The following is a 25,184-nucleotide window of genomic DNA, read 5'->3' as shown; positions in this document are numbered from 1 at the left end:
TGTTTGATTATTTTATTCCCTTTCTAGTAATTCCTAGTAGTTTGCTTTTATATATACTATTTCAACTCATGTAAGTAAGCTTTAACTTTTGTTGTTAATAGTTTTTTATTTTTTTTATTTTTTAGAACTCCAAATGGGTGATTAGAAATTAAAATTTCTTTTAGGAACTTGTTCAATATATAAATAACTTTTTACTGTGGGAAATTTTAAATATACATAAAAATATAGAGTAATATATCATAAATCTTGGCATTCCTCACCTAGCTTCAATAATCTACATCAAACATCAGATATTCTTAGTGTATCTAAACCTGTCTTCAAGTAGGTGCTAGTTGGAAGAACTGAAATTTATTAACAGCTTCCATATTTCAGTGCTCTTAGTAGTGAGCACAGTCTAGGTTGGTTTAAATACTCTTCCTTGTGAACTTTGGCTGCTGAGCAGCTTGTGCATTCAAGCCTCATAACTGGAAAGGCTGGACTCCTGATTTTAACAATTAGTATATTATTCTAATTACTCGTTTTTTGCCTTCAGTCTTGAGGGGAAAATTACCGTTGTTTCCTTTGCCTTTAAACAAACTGGACAGAAATAATATCTATAACAGATACTCTTTAATCCTTCTTTTGGAAACAATAAAATTAATTCTGAAAGAAGAATTGCTCTTGAATCGCAAAAAGGCAATAGAAATAAATATAGGAATTGCCATCCTTAAAATATGCAAATATGTTTTTATATATAATTTCTTGCCGAATTAGTATACGCATTGCATTAATGTAGCAGTAATTAAAAATTGTGTTCTGCCGGGCGCTGTGGCTCACACCTGTAATCCCAACACTTCAGGAGGCCAAGGCTGGCGGATGACCTGCGGTCGGGAGTTTGAGATCAGCCTCATCAACATGATGTCTCTACTAAAAATACAAAAATAGCCAGGCGTGGTGGCACATGCCCGTAATCCCAGCTACTCAAGAGGCTGAGGCAGGAGAATTGGTTGAACCCGGGAGACAGAGGTTGCGGTGAGCTGAGATCGCACCATTGCACTTCAGCCTGGGCAACAAGAGTAAAACTCCGTCTCAGAAAAAACAGTTGTGTTTTATGTGGCTGCAAAAGTGAAATACTTAAGTTGTAGAAAATTTTGAAAACATAGGTAAACAGAGAGGAAGAAAACTTATTTATAATGCCATCACCCAGAGATTGTTAATAATTTAATGTATATTTAAAAAAAACTTTTTCCTACGTACCTGTAAGGATTGTGTATAAAAACTTTTCATGTCATATTTTTTACACTTGTGGGTTTTTAAAATAAAAAGATTTTAAGACTGGGTACAGTGGTTCACGCTTCTAATCCCAGCACTTTGGGAGGCCAAGGTGGGAGGATTGCTTGAGCCCAGGAGTTTGAGACCAGGCTGGGCAACATAGTGAGACCCTGTCTGTACAAAAAATTAAAAATTAGCTGGGCATGGTGGCAGGCATCCCTACGTAGTTCCAGCTACTTGGGAGGCTAAAGCAAGAGGATTGCTTGAGCCCAGGAGTTTGAGGACAATTTGGGCAACAAAGCAAGACCCCAGTTCTTTAAAATTAAATTCTTTTTCATGATTTTTAATACGTATGTAGTTATCATAGAGATACACTCTGAGCTCTTAAATTAATGGGGCCTATTGTTAAACATTTTATTTGTTTAGTTTCCTGTATTAGCAATATCTTTGTGCACATTATTATTTTCTTTTGATAAATTTGTAGATGTGGACTCACGGAACAATGGAAACTCCAAATGGTAAGGCTTTGGACAGATAACTGCCAAACTAATCACTAGAAAGGTTTTATTCCTTTTATACACAGATAGAAAATAGTACTTCATCATAATTTTAGTACAAATTATGATGAAATTATCAAAATTCTAAGTTGTTTTGTTACTGTTAATATAAAAAGGTCATCCTGCTGGCAGACCAGAACACTAAGAAATTTCTAGATCTCAAGCAGATCGGAACAAGTTTATATGAAGACTCCACTGAGGAACTCTGATGCCAACAAGTAAATAAACTAGATTTAGAATACTGCCAGGATCAGAGATAGTCAGGGCTGGACAATAGAATGGCTTGAGTACAGTCACCAGATGTTAAAAGGATAAGAAAATTGATTGTACAGAATTGGCATTGGAACAGAAGATGCTCAGCTTACCTCCTCTTGACTTAAAGATACCTGTCACTTAGCCTCTGGTGCAGCTACCAGGGTCGTGGCTTCTGTCATCAGAACCTGCATTTACTGCTCAGAGGCCAGAGAATCTGACTTGAGCTGAAGACATACATTGTATCTACAAATGCCACTTCATCTTGACTTGCATCTACAAATACGAACACCAAGAATCATGAGGCATCTTAGAGCACTAAAAGCATAAAAGACGGTCACTAGTCAAAACAGAAGAACAAGCCAGGAATCACCATGTGTGTGTAGAAAATAGAGGAGACTTGATCCTAAAGAGTTCGTAGAAGAATCAGGAAAAAATGAAGCTTATCTTCAGATATCAGAAAGCCTCTTCATTAAAAAGAAAAACCATTCGAGATATGATAACAAAGACATTAAAAATATTATGCAAGATATTCAGTAGGCTGAAAGTAGAGTTTACTTAATTCACTAACAATTGAGCTAAAAATTTCTTCAAGATGAAAAGTATGAGAGGGCAGTTGAATCATGGAGGATTGATCTAGAAGTGCTAGCATTTGTCTGATGACATTTCAGAAGGGGGTGGAGGAGGAGAATAATCCAGACTACAAATGGGTGATAATTTTGCTTTGCTCTCTTTAGATTGACCAACTTCTTGTGAGGGATAATTAAAAACACATGTCACAAGTCTTTGTGACATTTTAGAATCTAGGAACAAGGAAAATTCTAAAACACCTTGAAGACCCAGCACTTTGGGAGACTGAGGTGGGGCGGATCACTTGAGGCCTGGAGTTTGAGCCAGCCTGACCAACATGGTGAAACCCTGTCTCTACTAAAAATGCAAAAAGTAACCGGGTGTGGTGGTGCACACCTGTAATCCCAGCTACTCTACTAGGGAGGCTGAGGCACAAGAATCACATGAACCTGGGAGGCGGAGGTTGCAGTGAGCTGAGATCACACCACTGTACTCCAGCCTGGGTGACTGAGTGAGAATCCCTCAAAAAATAATAATAAATAAAATAAAACACCTTGAAGAGAAAATTGCCCCTCAGAGGAGCAAGGATCAGATTGGCTTCTATCGTCTGTAATTCTAGATGATAAAATGAAAGCTTTTTTTCTCTCAAAGTACTGAGGGGAAAAAGACTTTGAACCTGATTTGTATACATAGGCAATTCAGGGATGAGGGCAAAATAATAATTTGAGGCTTGCAAAAATCTACCAAGTTTATATTTCTGAACTTTACCTGAAAGAATTACCAGAGGATGTATCTAGGAAGACAGAATATACATGAGAAAAAAATGTGAAAATACTACACAAAAAGCAACCAAAAAACCTTTCTTGTTTCTAAATTAAAAAGTTTTTAAGATAGTAGCAAAATGAAAAATACCAATTTGTAACAAAAGTCTACATTTCAGCAATGCAGTAGAATTAGCCACTAAGGTTTTAAGTTTTTCTTCTTTTACTAAGGATTTTTTCTTGTTTGGTTTTAGTGTTGCGTTGGTTGGGGGATGAAAAGTATAGGTTTTGATTAATCATGGCTTTTAATAGAAAAATGAAAGTTTAGGTATAATATATGGAAAGTTAAAGATAATTGCTGGAAGATTAGAAATAAGGTACATCATTTGCATTAGAAGCCTTATTTAGTGAAAGAAACTTCAGTCATGCTAGTGGCACAGATGAAGGCAGAGAGGAAAGTGAGGAAATGAAAACAATACAGGTAGACAACGCAGAACAAAATGTTAAGTATGAGACTCACAGTATCATTTACCACAGCAAAAGCTAACTCTTAATAAGATGAGGAAATAAAATCAGTTCAAAAGGGAAGAATATGCATTCTCAGAATTAAAGGACCCCGGGTTCAGTTTGAGGAGGACTCCTGGCCAGATACAAGCCCCTTGTATAATGCTCAAGAGGGAGGAGACCTTATTTGCTCCTTGGAGGTGTCTAGTATGAAAACTGCTTATTCTGAAATGTGATTCTAGCCATTATCAGGAGCAACTGCAGATAACTCATTTACAGAGGAATGCTGCTAACAAGTGTAGGAGGGAGCAGCAACAACGAAAAATTCTGCTGTCATAGGTCACGTTTTTGTTGGTTTTCTTGAAAATCAAGGGTAGAAAACTTCATGCCTCTAGAGAGAGAGAGAAACATGGGGAGGGAAGCGGGGAAGATTTATATTAAGGAATTGGCTAATGCAGTTGTGGGGACTGAACAAGTTCAAAATCTGCAGGGTAGGCCAGCCATCTGGAGACCCAGGGAAGAGTTGAAGCTGCAGCACAAACAGCCAGTCTGGAGGCAGAATTCCTTCCCCCTCCGGGGAGGCCAGTTTTTTTCTTGGATGAGGTCCACCTACATTATAAGGGCAGTCTGCTGTGCTCATAGTCTGCTATCCAAATGTTCATTCCAGCTAAAAAATGCTTTCACAGAGACACCTAGAGTAGTGTTTGACCACATATCTGACTACTGTGGTGTAACCAAATTGACACACAAAGTTAACCACTATATGGGTGAAGATGCTATATTTGCTTATAATTTTGGTAGTAATCATGGAATGTCTGTGTAAATTACAAAATGGGACACATGACTGAATTCTATCCTTAGTGAGGTTTGGGAACTAACCTTAGCCTTTGCACTAAATATGAAGAAAGCCTGATCCTGTACAGGGAGTAACTCATTGGATCTTTTGCTTAGAAATCAAAAGAAGATACGTAACTGGTTGTCAGTTTAAGAAAAAAAGTGTTGCTACAAAGGATTCTTGTATTCTAAAGTGGAAATGTAATCTCCTTCACCAGCTGTTTTCCTGAAGAGGCCAATTGGATGTTATTGTATATTCCTAGAGATTATGCAGATGTCTAGAAATCAACTTTCTTCTACCTCTGAGTAGTAAAGTTACAGACTTTTTGTTTATTTTTATGTCATATATGTATTGGTTCCTTACTGTGAACAATACTGAATTTAGCTCTTTGTTGTCTCCTTTCTCTCTACAATCCTAATTTTAATTCTTTTTTGATCTGAGTTTTATAAGACACTCACTATACTTATTCTGCTTTACATATTCTTTCCTCCTGTTTTTGAGAGTTGTGTTAAATTTGAAATACCAGAACAGCTAACAGTTACACACTATTGTCTCTCCTTGCCACCATTTGTTCTACAGTTAAATGTATTCATTGCTTCCTCTCAGTGCTGTACTGAACCTTCTCTGTGAGTTCCTTGATTATCTGAAGCTCATTGTCATGTAACTTTATAAGAACAGTATCCCCTGCCTTCTGACATGTTCCGTACGGTTTTGTTTGAGGCCTTTATACTTGAAGGTCTGTACATTCTTGGCTGATGAACAAATCCTTGGCTCACATTTTCTTTTTCTTGAGAACCTTAAGTTTGTTACTCTGTTGCCTTCTGGCATAGAGTGTTGCTGTCAAATTCTGAGTCCATCCCTTACACATGATTTGGTCCTTTTGTGTAAATGCCCAAAGGGTGTTATTTTCTTTAAAATTCATTTATTTGACTTGGATATGCCTTAGTGCCAGTCATTCTGGGTTTTCCCATGGGGTGCATTAGTACATTCAAGTGTTTTGTTTCAGGAATGTTTTCTTCAATTACGATTTTTAGTACTCTCTTCTGTGAACTTTGATTTTAGTTTTTAGGTTCTTCTATTATACAGAAGGAGGAATATTTATTACCATCTCTTAATTCTTTTTACTTTTGTCCCCGTCTGTCCCCTTTTCATCATCCACTTTCCTCACATACTCCCGTGGTGTCTGTTTCTTCTCATGTTCTTCTAGTCTTAATTTCTGAAAAAAAATTTCAAATTATTGATTCTTTACTTTGTCTGGTAGTTCTCACATCTTCTCTTGTCTAGCGATCTCATTTCTCATCTTTTCTGTTTCTGATATATGTTCTTACGTTAAGGTTCTCCAGGGAAGTAGAAGCGTTGGGAAATAGATAAAATATGAAGGAGATTTATTATGAGGAAATTGGTTTATGCTATTTTGAAGACTTGAGAAGTCGCATGGAGTGCTGTCTGTAAGCCAAGCCTCGGGAAAGCTGGAAGTGGAATTCATTCTGCAGGCCTAGAACCAGGGGACCCAGTGGTCCCCTGGTTCCAGTTCCAGTCCAAGGGCAGGAGAAGACTGATGTCCCAGCTCAGGCAGGCCAGCAGGAAGAAAAAGGGGTAAATTCCTCCATCCTCTACCTTTTGTTCTATTCAAGCCCTTGACAGAATGGATTATGGCCACCCACATTGGTGAGGGCATCTTGTTTGTTCGGTCTGCTGATTCAGATGCACAGACACACCCACGAACAGTGTTTAATCTGGGCACTCTGTGGCACAGTTAAGTTGACACATAAAATTAATCATCACAGTTTCTATTTCATGGCTTCTGTCATTTGCTCAGTGTTAGATAGTAGTTTTCATCTACTTAATGAGTCTGTTTTTGAGGCCTGCTCCTGCCTGTCAGAACATCTGTCACATTGTTAGTCTCTTTCCTCCTCAAAATACTTTCGTATGTTGTCCAACCATGATGCTTCCAGACCCGTGTAAATGAGAGGATTCCAAGAAGGCTTTCCTAGCTTAAGACCTTTCTGTGTAGCCACCTCTGTCATACTTTCTGAGACCTGCCACCCTCATTTCTGCCTGAATCCTGCTTTCCTCACCCTGTGGTCCTGTCCTGGTCAGTAAGGATTGTGTACTTAGAGGGGCTTTGTCTTTCTGGAAGGAAGGTTTGCTAGGTTTTTGCACAGTCCCGAGGGGCTTAGGCAGACCTGGGTTTTCTGGCCTTACAGTCTTGCACTTAACCTTGTGAATCTCCTTCCCAGTCTCCTTGGTTAGGTTCAGACCCTCTTGCTTAGTTTTTCACCCCAGGGGAGACGCTTCCCTTCTGCGGCGAGTACTCCTTGTTGTCTCTTATGGCCTGTTCCCCTCTGACTTAGCTAAATTTATGTTACCAGTCTAGAGTAAATTATTTCTGTTCAGAAAATATATAATTTTAGTTTTAACTATTACAACCTACAATAAATTGTTTCTTTAAAAGTTGTTTGTGTTATATGTCAGATATTAATCACTTTTATTCATGGTGTACGAAATGAGAGCTTTATACCCATAAAACTGTAGGAAGGGAATTCCTTTCAGCTCTTTTTGTTCTTGGCATATATCAGCATCTGTTATCTTGGTTTTGGCCTTCAGCTTGCATCCAAGAAGCCAGGGTTTCAAGGTGAAATGAAGATTTTTTCCTGATATCAAGAGCCAGGTGTATTATTTATAAACATTCTATGTAGATTTTTCAATTGCTAATAATAAACCAGAAAAAAAGTAGTTTGATGTTTCAATAATTTTTAATATTACATTGTTTGTTATAAACTTCAGTTTTAAGATTATATGTTTTCTAGACAAGTAATGTTTCTATAGTGCATTGATACAAGCTAGTCTGGACTTCAGTTTAAGAGAAAATTGTCTAGTTTATTTTTATTAGTTAAGCCTGTACAGGCAGAATTATTTGGGCACGGGAATGGGTGAAATTGAATAGTTATACATTTCTTTTTAACTTGAAGTGGATATTATATAAAGCTATATACCTGTATGATTATTGATAACATGTATTTCATGTATCAGTCCTTCTTTAATTAACTTGGATAATTTTGAGTTGATTGAATTAAAATAAAGTCAGAAAGCTGATAACCTGATGCTTAATAGTAGGGCTTAAATTGCTATCGACTAGTAGTTTTTTCTGCCTGTACACAGTTGAGGTGCACAACAAGCTCCTGTTACTAACATACCATGTTACACACTCAACTACCACTGGTACAGGGGTAGAAGACAACCACCTTGAGTCACCTGAATCAGGAATGTGGCAAACATGAGTTTGTACATATTTTGGGACCATCTGTAATGAGATCATGCTAGCCAGTGGTTATGTTAGATCTAGGCATGCATACTTTTGAGATAATACCTTATGTGTGTATATGTGTGAATACAGAAAACATCGGAGCAGTGTGGGTCCGAGCAAACCTGTTTCCCAGCCCCGGCGGAACATCGTAGGCTGCAGGATTCAGCATGGGTGGAAAGAGGGGAATGGCCCTGTTACCCAGTGGAAAGGAACCGTTCTGGACCAGGTGCCTGTAAATCCTTCTTTGTATCTTATAAAATACGATGGATTTGACTGTGTTTATGGACTAGAACTTAATAAAGATGAAAGAGTTTCTGCGCTTGAAGTCCTCCCTGATAGAGTTGGTAAGTTCTTTTTATAATTTGTGCATTATGTGCTTTAAAAATGATATTGAAATGGATGCTTTTTTATTATTTTACATTATTAATACTTCACTTTTGTTGGAACACAAGCACCCCTCTTGATAAACATTGTATTAAATCACCGAAAACCACAAAAACGGATCCTAAGCAGTTCAAGGAACTGTGTGAGGGATATAGAGATGTGTATTTTTCCCCTGAAGAAGTTTGCCATGTAATAATTTATAATATGGTTATTTCTAACATTTTTGCTCACTGTTTTCTAGACTCTGATGGGTAAGGTTACCAGTAGCTGAAATATCCTATGTGTTAATCTCATCTCATCAGATACAAAAGATAAGAGAATGCTGTGCCTTTAGAATCTTTCTGTGAAAGTGTATCTTTGTGTACAATGTAAATGATAATTGTACTTTGAGCCAAAATTTAAACAACCAAAACGTGATATTTATTATACACAGAGTTTGATTGAACAATGTTTATGGAAATGAATGGCTCTTTTTAAATGTCATACAGTGTCAGTTTTGCCTTTCTAGTGTTCCTTAAGGCATAAGGTCTAAGGTAAATAATAATTACTGATTTTATTAGTAGGGTGGGATACACCCAAACCAATATTACTTTTTTTGAAGTATTTATTTTGAAATATTTTCTTATTACAGTGATGCTGCTCTTGTTTCAAATATTGGTTTATACTTTTAGAATTGTCTTCATAAGTCTATACCATTAAATAATAAAGTTTCAGCATATCTAGACTTGGGAGGTAGGAATTTTGGGGTCAAATTGTCACAGGAAGAAATTAGTTCAGTCTCCTCACTTTGTTTTTCTTCAGACTGTGCCATTGTGTCCTTGGGATATAATTAGTTTCCTTAGGAAGTTAATTCTGCCTTAGTAGCAAGTTAATTTGTTTTTGTCTTCTCTTTAGATATCAAATGCTAAATCTTTGCTCATCTGTATAAATATGGTTCAGTTTTCAAAGAAATCTTTCTTTAAATTTAAATCTTTATTATTACTCCTAAAAGTAATATTAAATCTTTGTTATTTTCAACATTCTCATTATTCTTAAGTGTGACTGAACACCTGCTCTTCCTCTTGATGCACATCCTACATTTCTTCTTGATCATGGCATTAATCCATTTCCCATGTAAGAAACTTTAACATACTAAGAATCTTAGCAGAATTTTAGTCTCTGCCCCTTCTGAGATGACAAATAGCTCACTTGAAGGTTCCTGCATATTGCTGCATGACCTGTGGTTGTTGGTCCTTCTGTCATCGAAGGTTAGAAACTGTACAGGTATCTCTGATGATGGGACTAAGGGTTCCATGTTGTTTGTAGTTTGGGATTATCTCAGTTTCCAACAATAGTGATTTTGTAAACAGTCAAGCAATATAAAAAGAAACCCAAGAGCTTTTATGTAAATCAGCAATATATGTGCCTAATTCAGCTAATAGTTGCTATTAATTTTAGTATTCACGGTATTAGATTGGTGCAAAAGTAATTGCGGTTTTTGACATTGAAATTGAAAGTAATGACCAAAACAGTAGTTACTTTGGCATCAAACTACTTTAGTCTAAAAAATTACTTGCTCTTCACTTATGTTTTACATAGGAAGCAATTGCTTCAGGCAGTACGTTAGAGTATAATTAAAATTATGTTTTTCTTAAGCTAAAGTTGGAGAAAAAAGTCAGCCAGAATGCATGTGATGTCACAGAGCAGTGGTTCCCAAAGCAAGGTCTGGGGACCCTTGGGTTCTCTGAAGCCCATTCAGGAGATTTGCAAGGTCAGAAATATTTTCATATTGTTAAGCTGTAATTTGCGCTTTTCACTCTTTTTTTCTCAGTTAAACAATGGAGTTTCCCACTATCTATTTGGAAGATTTGCATAACTTAGTGAACACAATATTTTCTTTATGAGCAGTGCATGGTACCAGATCATGCATTGGTGAAAGAGTTATTCAAAGTGCAAGACTAACTACTTTTTTTAATTGTAAAAAAACACGTAGCCGGGCGCGGTGGCTCACGCTTGTAATCCCAGCACTTTGGGAGGCCGAGGCGGGCGGATCACAAGGTCAGGAGATAGAGACCACGGTGAAACCCCGTCTCTAGTAAAAATACAAAAAAAAATTAGCTGGGCGTGGTGGCGGGCGCCTGTAGTCCCAGCTATTCGGAGAGGCTGAGGCAGGAGAATGGCTTGAACCCGGGAGGCGGAGCTTGCAGTGAGCCGAGATCGTGCCATTGCACTCCAGCCTGGGTGACAGAGCAAGACTCCGTCTCAAAAAAAAAAAACACGTAGCATAAAATTTACTGTCCTAACCATTTTTAAGTGTACAGTTCAGTAGTGTGTTAAGTACATTCACATTGTTGAAACAGATCTCCAGAATTTCTTCATCTTACAAATCTGAAACTCTCTACCTATTAAACAAAACAACATGCCTTTCCTCCCGTTCCCAGCCCCTGGCAACCACCATTCTACACTCTGTCTCTATGAATTTGACTATTCTAGATATCTCATAGAAGTGGAATCACACAGGATTTGTTTTGTGAGTAACTTATTTCACTTGGCATAATGTCCTCAAAGTTCGTTCATGTTGTAACGTGTGACAGGATTTCCTTTCTTTTTAAGGCTGAAAAGAACATTCCATTGTATCTATATACCACAGTTTGTTTATCTGTTCACCCATTACTGGACATTTGGATTGCTTCTACCTCTTGGTAGAATGTAAAATTGTACCATGTAAAATTGTGAATAGCGCTCCTGTGAACGTGGATATGCAGATATTTCTTTGAGATCCTGCTTTCAGTTGGTTTGGATATAGGCACAGGAGTGGGATTGCTGGATCATATGGTAATTATAATTTTAATTTTAATATCGTAATTCTGATTTCTTAGGTAGAACTACCATACTGTTTTCCACAGCAGTTGTACCATTTTCCAGTCCTGCCTACAGTATACAAGGGTTCCACTTCTCCATCCCTTAGTCAGCAGTTGCTATTTACTGTTTTTGTCATAGTGGTCATCCTGATGGGTGTGATACGATATCTTATTTTGTTTTATTTGCATTTCTCTGATGATTAGTGATATTGAACATCTTTTTATGTGCTTGTTGGCCACTTATAAATCATCTTTGGGGAAATACCTACTCATGTCCTTTGACCATTTTTTAATTAGGTTATTTGATTTTTATTGAGTTGTGAGAGTTCTTTATATGTTGTGGAGACATGAGTTTTAATGTAACAGTATGACAGATTTATTAATGGTTTCAGATTCTGCATTGTAACTAACCTTTAAGGAGCTAACTGTTGAATTTTGTGGTTTCATATAAGAATATCTAGAATTATCTGAAAGACAATTAGAATACTCTTTTCCGTATCATATCTTTGAGAGGCTGGATTTTATACATGAACCGAAAGGAGCAGATCGTAACAGATTGAGTGCTAAAGCAGATATGAGAATCTACTTGTTCTTTTTAAAGCCTAGACATTAGGAGATTTGCAAAAATGTAAAATTAAGCCACTCTTCTTAATATATTTTGATAGGAAATAGTTATTTTTAATTTAAAATACATTGATATGTAGGTATTTTTAAATAAACGTTTCTAGATTTGTTTTTTATTTTCTGAAGTAGTAAATATTGGTAGGCATTATCTATGTAAACAGATGCTTTTTTAGGTCTGTAGTAATTTCTATTTATGTTTTAATTATTTTTTTAGAGACAGGATCTCGCTTTGTCACCCAGGCTGGAGTATAGTGGTGTGATCAGGGCTCACTGCTGTCTCAACGAGTTGCTGGGACTACAGGCGCTCACCACAGTACCCTGCTAATTTTTAACTTTTTGTAGAGATGAGATCTCATTATGTTGCCCGGGCTGGTCTCAAACTCCTGGCCCCAAGCAATCCTCCTGCCTGGGGCTCAAAGTGCTAGGATTATAGGCGTGAGCCACTGTGCCCAGCCAGTAATTTTTAAGAATGCACATGGAGTGTCTGAGATCTAGTAGTCTGAGAGCTACTGGCTTTAAGAAACTAGTGGGGTTTTTTCAGTGTCGTACACGGGGGAATTCTATGTAATTTTTTATTATTACTGCATACTTAAAACCAACCACATATGTTTAGGGTATGCTGATAAAATTGAATAGCAATACATTTATCAAGAAAATCTAACTTTTTTGTTTCTTTCGATTTAACAGAAATAGAAGTCTGTTGAATGAGGAAAATAGGAGTGCTAATTGTTGTTGTTGTTGTTGTTGTTAAGACAGGGTCTCACTCCCATAGCCCAGGCTGGAGTGCAGTGGCGCCATCTTGTCTCACTGCAGCCTCGACTTCTGGGTTTAGGTGATTCACCACCTGAGCCTCTTCAGTAGCTGGGACTACAGGCCTGCACTGCTACACCTGGCTAATTTTTTGTATTTTTGGTAGAGACGGGGTTTTGTCATGTTGCCCAGGCTGGCCTCAAACTTCTGGGCTCAAGTGATTCACCCGCCTTGGACTCCAAAAGTGCTAGGATTACAGGTGTGAGCCACCGTGCTTGTCTCTAATTGTTTTTTTTTTGGTTTTTTTTTTGTTTTTTAAAGATAATTGTTTTAATTTTGTATAAAGAAAGTTATCTAAAATTGTGGACTGGAGAAGTCTTAAAACCAATAGGATCCCTCATAGTTTTTCCAGTATTAAAAAGATGAAGGTGATAATTTTCACCACTTTTGAAAAATATATAAGGGCTAGGACCGTTAATCTATCGTTTCAGAGACCTGAGCTCCCAACCACACAGGGCATCTGATTAAATCATACAAAACACTGACCTGCTATGATCTAGGTATAAAACAAGAAAGGGAAGGTGGAAGGTCTCTGCTTTCATGGGGATGTACAAGCAACTAACAAGTACACAAATAACATAAAATGGGATAACTTTAGATCACAGTGAATGTTATTAAGAGGTAAAATTGAGTAATGTGACTGGGATTTGTGGGGCTACCTTGTTGGTCAGGAGAACCCCAAAAGGAGCCGTTCTTCTGAAGGTATGGGGAAGAGCTTATCAGGCAGAGGAGAGTGCGTCCTAATGGGAGAGGAAGAAAAGCACAGTAGAGAAGGCACGAGCAGTGAGGAGGAAGATGGGAAACTTGAGGGCAGAGGTGTGATGGCTTAGGGCTTGGGGGCCATGTGAGCAGTTTGGTTGTTTATCAAATTATGAAGGGAAGGCATGGGAACATTTTAAATCACACAATGTGGTATCAGTGACACAGTGATTACTTTGGTTGCAGTGAAGAATAAGATTGTAGGAGCAAGAGAGTAAAAACCTATGCCTTAATAAAAAAATGGAAATAAGACTGAAGGAAAACAAACACCAATTTCTGGGAAAAAAAAAAAAAAAAAAAGACCTCTGTGCCTTGAATAAGTTTTCTAAGTTTTAGATAAACGTTCTGTGGTTATGTAAGATGCTAATACAAGAGAAGCGAAGTGAACCGTATACAGGAACTCTACTATTTTTGCAGTTCTTCTGTAAGTCTGAAATTATCTCAAAATTTAACTGTTAAGTAAACAATAACAAAACATATTTTATACCTTGAATGAACAATTAAAACTTTTGATTTGGGTACAGAACCAAGAGCAGATGAGTCCAGAAAAATAAAAATCATATTTTTTTCAATTAACTGACTTGGGACAAAATACTTCTATTCCTGTTGAATCCATCTCTGAGCTGGGGCCCAGTAGTTTGTCTTTGGTTTTTGTACTTTTTAAAGCTTTCCCAGATTCTGATGCTTGCTAATACATTGCATGGACAAAATTTCAGGTGTAGCCTTCTTTAGTAAATTCAGTCTTCATAGTCGGTAATCAGTGAAACACTTTGTCAACTTTTTTTTTCTTTTTTTTTTTTTAAATCCCCAGCAACATCTCGAATCAGCGATGCACACTTGGCAGACACAATGATTGGCAAAGCAGTGGAACATATGTTTGAGACAGAGGATGGTTCTAAAGATGAATGGAGGGGAATGGTCTTAGCACGTGCACCTGTCATGAACACATGGTTTTACATTACCTATGAGAAAGACCCTGTCTTGTACATGTACCAACTCTTAGATGATTACAAAGAAGGCGATCTTCGCATTATGCCTGATTCCAGTAAGTATATATTGGCAACTTTTATTTTTGATAATTAGAAGGGATTTGGACTTTAGTACAAGATATTCGATTGGCTCTTTTGCAGATACATTTTTATTTTTGGATATATGATTATTCTTTTAGTCATGCACAAACACTGCCTTTGAAATTTTTCATCCAGTCGTTATGAATTTTAGATAAGAAAATATTTGATAATCAGTTCTGCTTGGCTTCTATAATAAGATACAAGTTGTTTTATAATTATTAACACTACTACATATTACTTCTTGCTTTTATTTAAAAACATGATGGAATAGGGATCAGTAAAATACGTCCCCGTATACCCTGCTCAGCTTTAACAGCTATTATCTCATTGCCTGTCTAGTTTTATCTATTAGCCCTCCCAGTGCAATTATTTTGAAGCTAATCCCAAGACATTGATTATTTCATCTGTAAATACTTGAACTTCAGAGCAGCGATCTTCAGCCTTTTTGTCACCGGGGACCAGTTTCATGGAAGACAGTTTTCTGTGGATTGGGGGTTGGTTGTGGATATTGTGGTTTTGGAGGCGTTAGATTCCCATAAGGAACACACAACCTAGATTCTTCACATGCGTAGTTCACAATAAGGTTTGTGCTCCTGTGAGAATCTGATGCCCCTGCTGATCTGACAGGAGGCAGAGCTCAGATGGCAGTGCTCTCTTTGCCACTGCTCACCTCGTGCTGTGCGGCGTGGCCCAAGTGTCTGGGACTCCTGATTTAGAGAACATCAATTTCAGAAAACGGTTAACTTGGGGAACTTTTCAGTAGCAACTGGAGTACAGAGTCAGTGTTTAGACAGGTGATTTAGCTATTTCCACAACTGGTCTGTTCACACAGGTAAGGTAGAAGAGGATGTGACCTGGGCTAATTTCATTAGGCCTAGAAAAGCTTTATTGTGGTTTTTGTTTTTGGACAGAGTCTTGCTCTGTTGCTCAGGCTGGGCTGGAGTGCAATGGTGTGGTCTTGGCTCACTGCAGCCTCCGCCTTCCAGGCTCAAGCGAGTCTCCTGTCCAGCCTCCCAAGTGGCTGGGACTACAGGCACCCACCACCACGCCTGGCTAATTTTTGTTTGTTTGTTTGTTTTATTTTATATTTTAGTAGAGATGGGGTTTCACCATGTTGGCCAGGGTGGTCTCAAACTCCTGAACTCAGGCAGTCCACCAGCCTTGGCCTCCCAAAGTGTTAGGATTACAGGTGTGAGCCATTACGGCCATGTTAGTCCATATAGTTAGTCCATTTAAAATGTGCATTTCTGTACTTTTTTTTTTTTTGAGACAGAGTCTCGCTGTCGCCCAGGCTGGAGTGCAGTGGCGCTCTGTACTTTTTAATATATGCACAGATATGTACAGTCCTCACCACAGTCGATTTTAGAACATTTTCATCACTTCAGAAGAAAACCTTGTATCTGTTAGCTGTCAGTCCTTTATTCCTCCAACCCCCTAGCCTTAAGCAACCAGTAATACTTGCTGTGTAAATTTCCCTGTTGTGGACGTTCATATGAATGAACTATATGGTGTGAGGTCCTTTGTGCTAGCTTCTTTCCCTTAGCATATTTTGAGATTTCATTCACGCTGTGGCATATATCAGTACTTCATTCCTTTTAATGGCCAAATACGATTCCATTGTATGGATATACTACATTTTGATTAGCCATTCATCCAATAAAGGACATCTGAGTTGTTTCCCCACCTCTTGGTTATTATGAATAAAGCTGCTATAAACATTTGTGTACAAGTTTCTGTGTGGACTTATTTCCTTTGGGTATATACCTAGGAGTGGAGTTGCTGGGTCATAATGGTAACTCTATGTTTAATCGTTTGGGGGAGCTGCCAGGCTCATTTTAAAAACGGATATACCATTTTACATTTCCAACAGCGGTGTATGAGACTTCTGATTTCTCCACATTCTCACCAACTCTTACTGTTACTTTGATTCTGGCCATCTTAGTGGATGTGAAGTGGTATCTTATTGTGGCTTTGATTTGCATTTCCCTGATGAGTAATAATGTTAAGCATCTTTCATCTGCTTGTTGGCCCTTTTTAAAAAAAAAAAAAAAAAGAAAAAAAAAATTTTTTTTTTTTTTTTTTTGAGACAGAGTCTTGCTCTGTCGCCCAGGCTGGAGTGCATTGGTGTGATCTCAGCTTACTGCAGCCTCCGCTTCCTGGGTTCAAGCCATTCTCCTGCCTCAGCCTTCTGAGTAGCTGGGACTATAGGCGCGTGCCACCATGCCCGGCTAATTTTTGTATTTTTAGTGGAGATGGGGTTTCACCATATTGGCCAGGCTCCTCTCGAACTCCTGACCTCAAAGGATCCACCCGCCTTGGCCTCCCAAAGGGCCGGGATTACAGACATGAACCACCATGCTCGGCCTATTGGCTCTTTTAATATCATCTGTGGTGAAATGTCTATTCATTTCCCCTGCCTATTTTTAAATTGAATTATCTGTCTTTCATTATTGCATTGTGACAATTTTTTTTTTTTTTTTTTTTTTGAGACAGAGTCTCTCTCTGTCGCCCAGGCTGGAGTGCAGTGGCGCAATCTCGGCTCACTGCAAGCTCCGCCTCCCAGGTTCACGCCATTCTCCTGCCTCAGCCTCTCCGAGTAGCTGGGACTACAGGCGCCCGCCACCACGCCCAGCTAATTTTTTTTTTTTGTATTTTTAGTAGAGACAGGGTTTCACCGTGGTCTCAATCTCCTGACCTCGTGATCCACCCGCCTCGGCCTCCCAAAGTGCTGGGATTACAAGCGTGAGCCACCGTGCCTGGCCGACAATTTTTTAAATACAAGACCTTTATCAGATATATGTTGCAAATATTTTCTCCCATTCCATGGGCTGTTTTTACTTTCTTGATGATGATCTTTGCACAAAAGTTTTAAACTTTGAAGTCCGAGTTATGTTTTCTCTTGCTGAGTATGCTTTTTATGTCCTAAGAATCTTTTGCCAAATCTGAGGTCATAAAGATTTACCCTTGTTTTCTTCCAAGAGTTTTATTTATAGCTCTTACTTAGAGATCTTTGATGCATTTTCAAGTTAATTTTTGTTTGTGGTTCAAGTTAAGGGTCCAACTTCATTTTTTTTGCTTGTGACTGCCTATCTAGTTGTCCAAGCACCATTTTTTGAAAAGACTATTCTTTCCCCTATTGAATGGTTTTGGCATCCTTGTTGCGTGGTGGCTCACGCCTGTAATCACAGTACTTTGGGAGGCCAAGGTGGGTGGATCATGAGGTCAGGGGTTCAAGACCAGCCTGGGCAACGTAGGGAAACCCTGTCTCTACTAAAAATTAGCCAGGCATGGTGGTGGGCACCTGTAATCCCAGCTACTTGGGAGGCTGAGGCAGGAGGATCGCTTGAACCTGGGAAGCGGACATTGCAGTGAGCCAAGACCGCACCATTGCACTCCAGCCTGGGCGACAGAGCGAGACTCCATCTCAAAAAAAAAAAAAAAAATCAGTTGACCACAGATATGTGGATATGTTTCTGGACTCTCAGTTCTGTTGCATTAGTTTGTATGTCTGTTGCTATGCCAGTGCTGCATTGTCTTGATTACATTGCTTCGTGGTAAATTTTGAGATCAAGAAGTTTGAGTCCTGCTTTTTTTTTCCTTCTTTTTTGAGACAGTCGCCCTCTGTTGCTCAGGCTGGAGTATACTGGCACGATCTCGGCTCATTGCAACCTCCGCCTCCCAAGGAACTGGGATTACAGGCATGTGCCACCACATTCGGCTAACTTTTGTATTTTTAGTAGAGATAGGGTTTTGCCATATTGGCCAGGCTGGTCTCGAACTCCTGGGGTGAAGTGATCTGCCCACCTCAGTCTCCCAAAGTGCTGGGATTACAGGTGTAAGCCACTGCACCCAGCCCCTCCTTTCTTTTTCAGGATTGTTTTGGCTATTCTGGGTCCCTTGCAATTTCATACAAATTTTAGAATCAACTTGTCAGAACAAAGAAGTCACCTGGGATTCTGACAGGGACTATGTTGAATTTGTAGATCAGTTTTGAAGAGTATTGCCCTCTTAACAATGTTAACAAGACCTTACAAGTCTTCTAATCCATGTCTTGATCTCAGCTCACTGCAGCCTCTGCCTCTCAGGTTCCATCGATTCTCCTGCGTCAGCCTCCCGGGTAGCTGGGATTACAGGCACACGCCACCTCGCCTAGCTCATTTTTGTATTTTTAGTAGAGACGAGGTTTCACTGTGTTGACCAGGCTGGTCTCAAACTCCTGACCTCAGGTGAGCCACTGCGCCTGGCCACTTTTTATTTTTGAGATGGAGTCTTGCTCTGTCGCCAGGCTGGTGAGCAGTGGCACGATCTTGGCTCACTGCAACCTCTGACTCCCAGGTTCAAGCAATTCTCCTGCCTCAGCCTCCCGAGTAGCTGGGATTACAGGCACGCGCCACCATGCCCATCTAATTTTTGTATTTTTAGTAGAGACGGAGTTTCACCATGTTGGCCAGGATGGTCTCAATCTCCTGACCTTGTGTCTCTCGCCTTGGCCTCGCAAAGTGCTGGGATTACAGGCATGAGCCACTGTGCCCGGCTCCACATTTCTTTTATTAAATTTTCTTCTAAGGATTTTATCCTTTTTGATGCCATTGTACATATGAATTGAATTGTTTTCTTAATTTCACTTTTGGATAAGCTTGTTCCTTTAAAAACTACTCAGTGGCCTTTCTTCAAACACATGAATCTCTGGCCTTGGACAGATGTAACTGGTAGTCCCTCTCCACACATTAGCCATGCGTCAGTCATCTCTATTTCTTTTTTTAAAAAAATTCTTCCTATGAAGAAGTTAGTTAACGTACTAATTTGCTCATCTGGCCTTGAATTTCTACTTCTTAGATACATATTTTTAAAATTTTTGGGCTGGGCATGGTGGCTCATGCCTGTAATCCCAGCACTTTGGGAGGCTGAGGCGGGCGGATCCCCTGAGGTCAGGAGTTCAAGGCCAACCTGGTCAGTATGGTGAAACCCCGTCTCTACTAAAAATAAAAAAATTAGCCAAGTGTGGTGGAGGGCACCTGTAGTCCCAGCTACTCAGGAGGCTGAGGCAGAAGAATTGCTCGAACCTGGGAGGCGGAAGTTGCAGCAAGTCGAGATCACAACACTGTGCTCCAGCCTGGGCGACAAGAACAAGACTCCATCTCAAAAAGAAAAAAAAAATTGTGTACATTTGTTATAAAGGGGTAATGCAAATTATACACTCAGGAATTTGTCATGAGAACATTTCTTTAAAAAGCATTTCTCCAACCTGTGTGAGGTGACTTGAACATTTTTTATAGATAAATAGAGCAAGTACTGTTAACCTAATCATAGGAAATACAAGGGCGTCTGCAATTCTGCATCGCTTTTCGTAGCCATTTTTTGATCTTCCCTCTCCTTTAATTCTCCAAACTTATATTTGTGCGTGTGTGTGTGTGTGTGTGTGTGTGTGTGTGTGTCTGTGTGCACGCGCACGCGTGCTGTGGAAGCTTATTTACCTTTAGAAACAGTGGTGATGCTCTGATCTAATGATTTCTGAAAGGGTCCTGTTCGCGTACCCGCTCTGATGCTAAAACAGGCCTCTACATGACTCCCTTGGTTAGCTGAGTTACTATAAAATTCACGTGCGATCGTGTATTTGTAATTCCTTTGTAAACGTGCCACAAAAATATGGCAGTATGATGATACTGCTTAAGGGAAGAGAATTTTTAAAGAAAAGAGTTCAGCTTATATTTCTTTATTACTTTTAAAAGAACTGATTATGCTCAGTTGTTTTATTTTTATTGCTTGTGACTCTTAGTACCAGAGATCACAGTAGCAGTTTTTGGATTGTCATTCAGTGAGAGAATTTATTGTAACCGAAGAGGCAGACTACTATTAATACGTGTACATTATATGGTCCACACCAGGATACCTGTGAGAGTAAAGTGGCATTACTACCAATTGTGCCAGGATAACATGGACTGTCTTATGTAGGTGGAACTTCTGGTTGCTGTACCTGAAGGCCACCTGCTACTACGACGAGAAGAGCTTTGAGTTTTTCAGAACCCATGCAGAGTTTCTTAAAATAGAATTATAACTGCCTAGCAAACCCCCTCTCTTTTTTTATTTTACTTTGCTTTTTTTGTTGTTGTTGGTGATGGTTTGCTGTTTCTGTGTGTTTTCTTAGAGGCTAGAGGCAGTACATTAATCTTGGGGACCTTTTAGACAGTACAGATGCATGCGCCATCCTCAGAGATTCCCTTGTAGTTGTCCTGGGCTGCAGTTCATTCAGCACCAATTTTTAAAGCATGGAAAGCTTAAATTTTGGAACTGAGTTAGGAAGATGATGTGAAATGCAGTGAAGTTGAGGGGGAAGAAGCTTTAAGATTTCACAGAGTAAAACCAATGGTACTTAGGCATTTTAAATGTGTGCCATATTCTCAGTAATCCCTGTAGGAATTGTCTGCTTTCAAATTATATTTCAAAGCCACTCAAACTTATTTTCATTTAATTACAGCTACAGATTAAACATGGGCCAAAGAAATTTTTGGTTATGATTTTCAAAATTGTTCATATATCTAGATGGGGGTCAGTAAACTATGAAAAAAAATTTTATTGGAACACAGCCACATCTGTTTATATACATATCATCAGTGGCTGCTTTTGTGCTACAGTGGCAGAGTTCAGCAGTTGGGACAGAGACCATATGCCCCTAAGCCTGAAATATTTACTGTCTTGTCTTTTACGAAAATGTTTGCTGACTCCTGGTCTAGATAATCATGAATTCAGGCTATTAAAATTTTATTTTAGTTATGAAAATAAATATGTGAGTTGATTTATATCTAAAAATTGACTTAGAAATTTTCTCTCTTTTTTTTTTTTTTTAAATATAGATGATTCACCTCCAGCAGAAAGGGAACCAGGAGAAGTTGTGGACAGCCTGGTAGGCAAACAAGTGGAATATGCCAAAGAAGATGGCTCGAAAAGGACTGGCATGGTCATTCATCAAGTAGAAGCCAAGCCCTCCGTCTATTTCATCAAGTTTGATGATGATTTCCATATTTATGTCTACGATTTGGTGAAAACATCCTAGATGTCATCACAAACTCTGCCAAATTTGTGGAACTGTGAAATGTATTATTTGTAGACATAAAGACTTGATTGCTTTCCAGTTTAATGAAAGCTTAAATGTCCCTGCGAACCCACAATCTCTGCCAGCAGAACTGGTTTTGTTCTGAATAGTACAGATTGATGTGAACACAAAGCATTTTGTGTAAGGAGAACCCCTTTCTTTTAAAGGAAGTCTGTCTATTTGGAGGGGAGTTACAGGCAAGTTTGGTAAAAGTTAAGCTAGTGTCATAGTCATTTAAAATTGTAATAGATCTTAACCATTTTCCCCCTCACCCTAACACTCTTATTCTGCCGCCACAATGCAAGCATAGTTTGATGTTTTCGTTATTGCCTTTTTTGAGATATATGTATCTGTATCTACCTATATCTATATGTGTGTATACATATATAATATATACACACAGATACATGTGTACACACACACACCACACACCACACACACCCCACTGGCAGTCTTTTCTTTGTGGATTAAGATGGGGGTGACATAATTTTCTTGAGTTTAACAGGAGTGCTTTACCCAAGTCAATCATGGTTATGATATCACTGCTCTTTATTTAAAAGTAAACTTTGGGCACAGGAAGCATATGGTAACATTCAGCTTGTTTAAAAAAATCAGAAGTTCAGAGCACCTTTTCAGTCTGGAGCCCTTAAACCATAAGTCCAAATATGAATTACTTGTGAACAGTTAATGACCCATATTAGAATTTTACAATCTGGTGAAAAATCTGGGTAAAAGGCTACCTTTAATTCTAAGCTTTGAATTTTTTTTTTTGTTGTTGTTACATTTTAATCATAAATTCTTTTTCGCAAAGCCCAGGTCCTTGTTCCACACAGTGTAATGTAGGTGTACTTTGGACAGCACATACGGTCCATTGTGTACAAATCAGTAATCTGGATTTCAGTACATGGATTTAAAAGGCAACAATCCATCACTGGTTTGTGTGTTTTTGGTAAGTTTCTGGAAGAATACAATGCTTTTATATTGGAAGTATAAGTTTTGAGTGGCATTATTGCCTTCTAACAAGCTCTCTGGGACTTTTAAAGTTTTATTACTATTATTGCTAATATGTGATTATGGTCAGAAACTTTCAACCCACCCCTTCCCCCCTACCCCTGGCTTTTCCTCACAAAGAATGTCTAGACAAATAGCAGCTTAGTCTCCTGACACCTCTTGTGGGGTGCATGTTCCTGCTCCAGGTGTGCTGTTCATGTGGATTTATTCCATTCAGTGCCCCCTTGGGGTTTGCATGCCAGTGAAGCGTTACCATAGAAGAGCCAGCCGTTTGTGTTCGCTTGGTGGGTGTAAGTAATAGCAGCCCTTAGCCACGGAGTCTTTATGTGGTTTATTCCTGCAAGGTTGTTTTAAACTGAAATAGAACTACTAGTGTGATTGGTTGATCAGCAAAACAGCTGCTCTCACTTTGTTTTGGAGGAGCCCTGGTGGTTTGACAGCCAGGAGAAAGGCCGTATGTGAAACTAGTCTCTTGTGGAGATTGGAAATCCTCCCTGCTATTTGGGCAGAGCCTAAACGTGCATGCTTGTCACTCAAACACCAGAAGTTTGAATCAGAAGTCCGAGTGACCTCTCTTGTGGCTGTTCTTAATGGTTTCCAGGCCTCGTTATGCATGGTTTGCTTGATGCCCATTTTTTGTGCCTTGTGCTGTTGGATGGTAACGACCACTCACCATGTAAACACAGTACCTCAGTTTTCTGTCCACAGCTGCAGTCGCTCTGTCCCTGGTGCTTCACTGTGGGCAGCCAGGGACAAGCTTCTGAAAGCAGTGTGATACCCAAGTCATAGGTGCTTCTCGTGTGTGAACAGGTGTCATTCTGCAGATCTGTTACGTATTTTCCTGTTGACTCTTAAGAGTCCCTGCATGTAAATCTCAAAGCTGAGCCTGGCTCCCAGAGTCCAGACTGACATTACAGCGCAAGAGTTTGCAAGTGTGTCCAGCATGCACGGACTGTGCAGAACTTGGCTCGGTAACTTTGGGTGGAAAAATAAAGTACATTTTGAAGTATCTTGAGGGTTGGGTCAATTGAGACATTTCTAGCATTACTTAATGACTTGCATTGTGGTTTTTCTGCAAGCAACTTTAATGACTTTTTTTATACTACATGGTCTCCCAGTTTCTAGATGAATGCAACATAATGACGGTGATGATGACGATGAGTTTAATCATTGTTCCATTTATTGCCTTTAGGGCTGAGGGAAAGGGAAGGTTTGTTTTTTTTCTCCCCATTTTCCCCTATTCTGTCTTTCTTTTGGTGGCTTACACCACATGTAATGACGCTATGACTAATTCTGCTCCCAAGCCCTTATATCTTGGGCTTCATTTTAGGCTCATGTGTCAGATCTGCATGCATTGCTTGCATTTTTCTGGTATCTGAATGTTGGTTCCTTGTTCCAGGAATTCAACATTAACTTCCAAAAGTATCATGGGACTTGTGACAACACAAGACATGAATCTATGTATAAAATTTATCGGCCTTTCTCATTTACCTGCTCTAGTATTATTGTATTGTGTGTGCGTGTGTGTGTGATGTCAGGCTGCCACGTAAAACTTCAGAGAAAAATCTTAAAAGCAGACCATCCTTTTTTGCATGCTCTATTCTAAGTAGAATGTTCAATGTAACTGACTAAAATTGCATGTTAAAGATATTTAGGTTTTTTTGTTTTCTTTATTTTTATTTGTTTTCAGTTTCCTGTATATTTGCTTACTGTGCCGTTTTAGTGGTTTTAGGATAAAAATGCACTGGTGAAGCAAATGTAGTGCCAACAGAAGGTGATTTTCCAGTTGTAAATGTCATGCAGCATTTGAAGGGACTGTGTTTTCTTAAAAAGATTTCATTTCTTTTATCGTTTTATGTGCCAAACCACGAAGTGCATTGGGCTTGAATCTCTGAACACTGTAGACCCATTAGAAGACTGTTCCGATTGTCACAAATTGTAGTGCCTGAAAACACTCTTAAGCTGATTGTCTTAAAAAAATGAAAGTTCTCCAAAGACAAAACAGGAACAATTATTATAACAAAATAATTATGGTTGAAATGTCTGTGGTTCCTTGGAAATGCTGCGCTCTTTGTGTTTTTCCATCATTAGTGCAGTTGGAATGAATGTGTATAGGTCAGAGGTCTTCGTGTTCACATTTTAAAATTAGGTAAATGACCTCATCTTTCAAGCTTGAATTCATTTTTAATTTTAATTTTATTTTATACAATGTGTAGACAGTTCCCTGTTCTCTGCATTTAGAAGTATACACAATATAAATCTGTTAATTCTGTAAGTAATTTTTATAATTATGATGTAACTCTATCTTATCCTTAAAACATTTAAAATAAACCCTTTATGTGCAACTCCTGACTGTAAAGTTTGTGCTCATGAGCAAAATGTGATGTGTTAAACTTGATTCTGAAAAGTTTTTTGGGCCAAGTAACCTTTTCACCACATGTAAATGTCAGATATGCATAGAAACAAAAAGAAATAGAATTTTTATTTGATAACATTCAATAATACCTGAAAGAAGAGGAGGCAATCATCAATATCACACATATATTAAATATTGAAGTT

The 25,184-nt window shown here is 38.7% G+C and overlaps 1 protein-coding gene across 12 annotated transcripts in view; it reads left to right on the top strand.

The window, feature by feature from the left end:
- The window catches only part of SPIN1 (spindlin 1), a 94,170-nt gene extending 69,200 nt beyond the window's left edge, over positions 1 to 24,970 (top strand). For 8 of the 12 annotated variants that reach the window (XM_055272040.2, XM_063636297.1, XM_055272043.1 and 5 more), the window contains 3 exons: positions 8,128 to 8,381; positions 14,266 to 14,499; positions 21,376 to 24,970. In XM_055272040.2, the coding sequence (XP_055128015.1) occupies positions 8,128 to 8,381; positions 14,266 to 14,499; positions 21,376 to 21,575 (688 nt within the window). In that variant the 3' untranslated portion in view covers positions 21,576 to 24,970. Of the gene's footprint in view, positions 1 to 633; positions 3,142 to 8,127; positions 8,382 to 10,056; positions 10,172 to 14,265; positions 14,500 to 21,375 lie in introns of those variants that run through there. The other 4 variants (XM_063636298.1, XM_055272042.2, XM_055272044.2 and 1 more) reach the window with 4 other exon arrangements.
- Positions 24,971 to 25,184: the final 214 nt, after the last annotated feature.

Source organism: Symphalangus syndactylus, chromosome 3 (genome assembly GCF_028878055.3).
Source record: "Symphalangus syndactylus isolate Jambi chromosome 3, NHGRI_mSymSyn1-v2.1_pri, whole genome shotgun sequence".
NCBI classification, from domain to species: domain Eukaryota; kingdom Metazoa; phylum Chordata; class Mammalia; order Primates; family Hylobatidae; genus Symphalangus; species Symphalangus syndactylus.
This window is presented reverse-complemented; position numbering and strand designations above follow the sequence as displayed.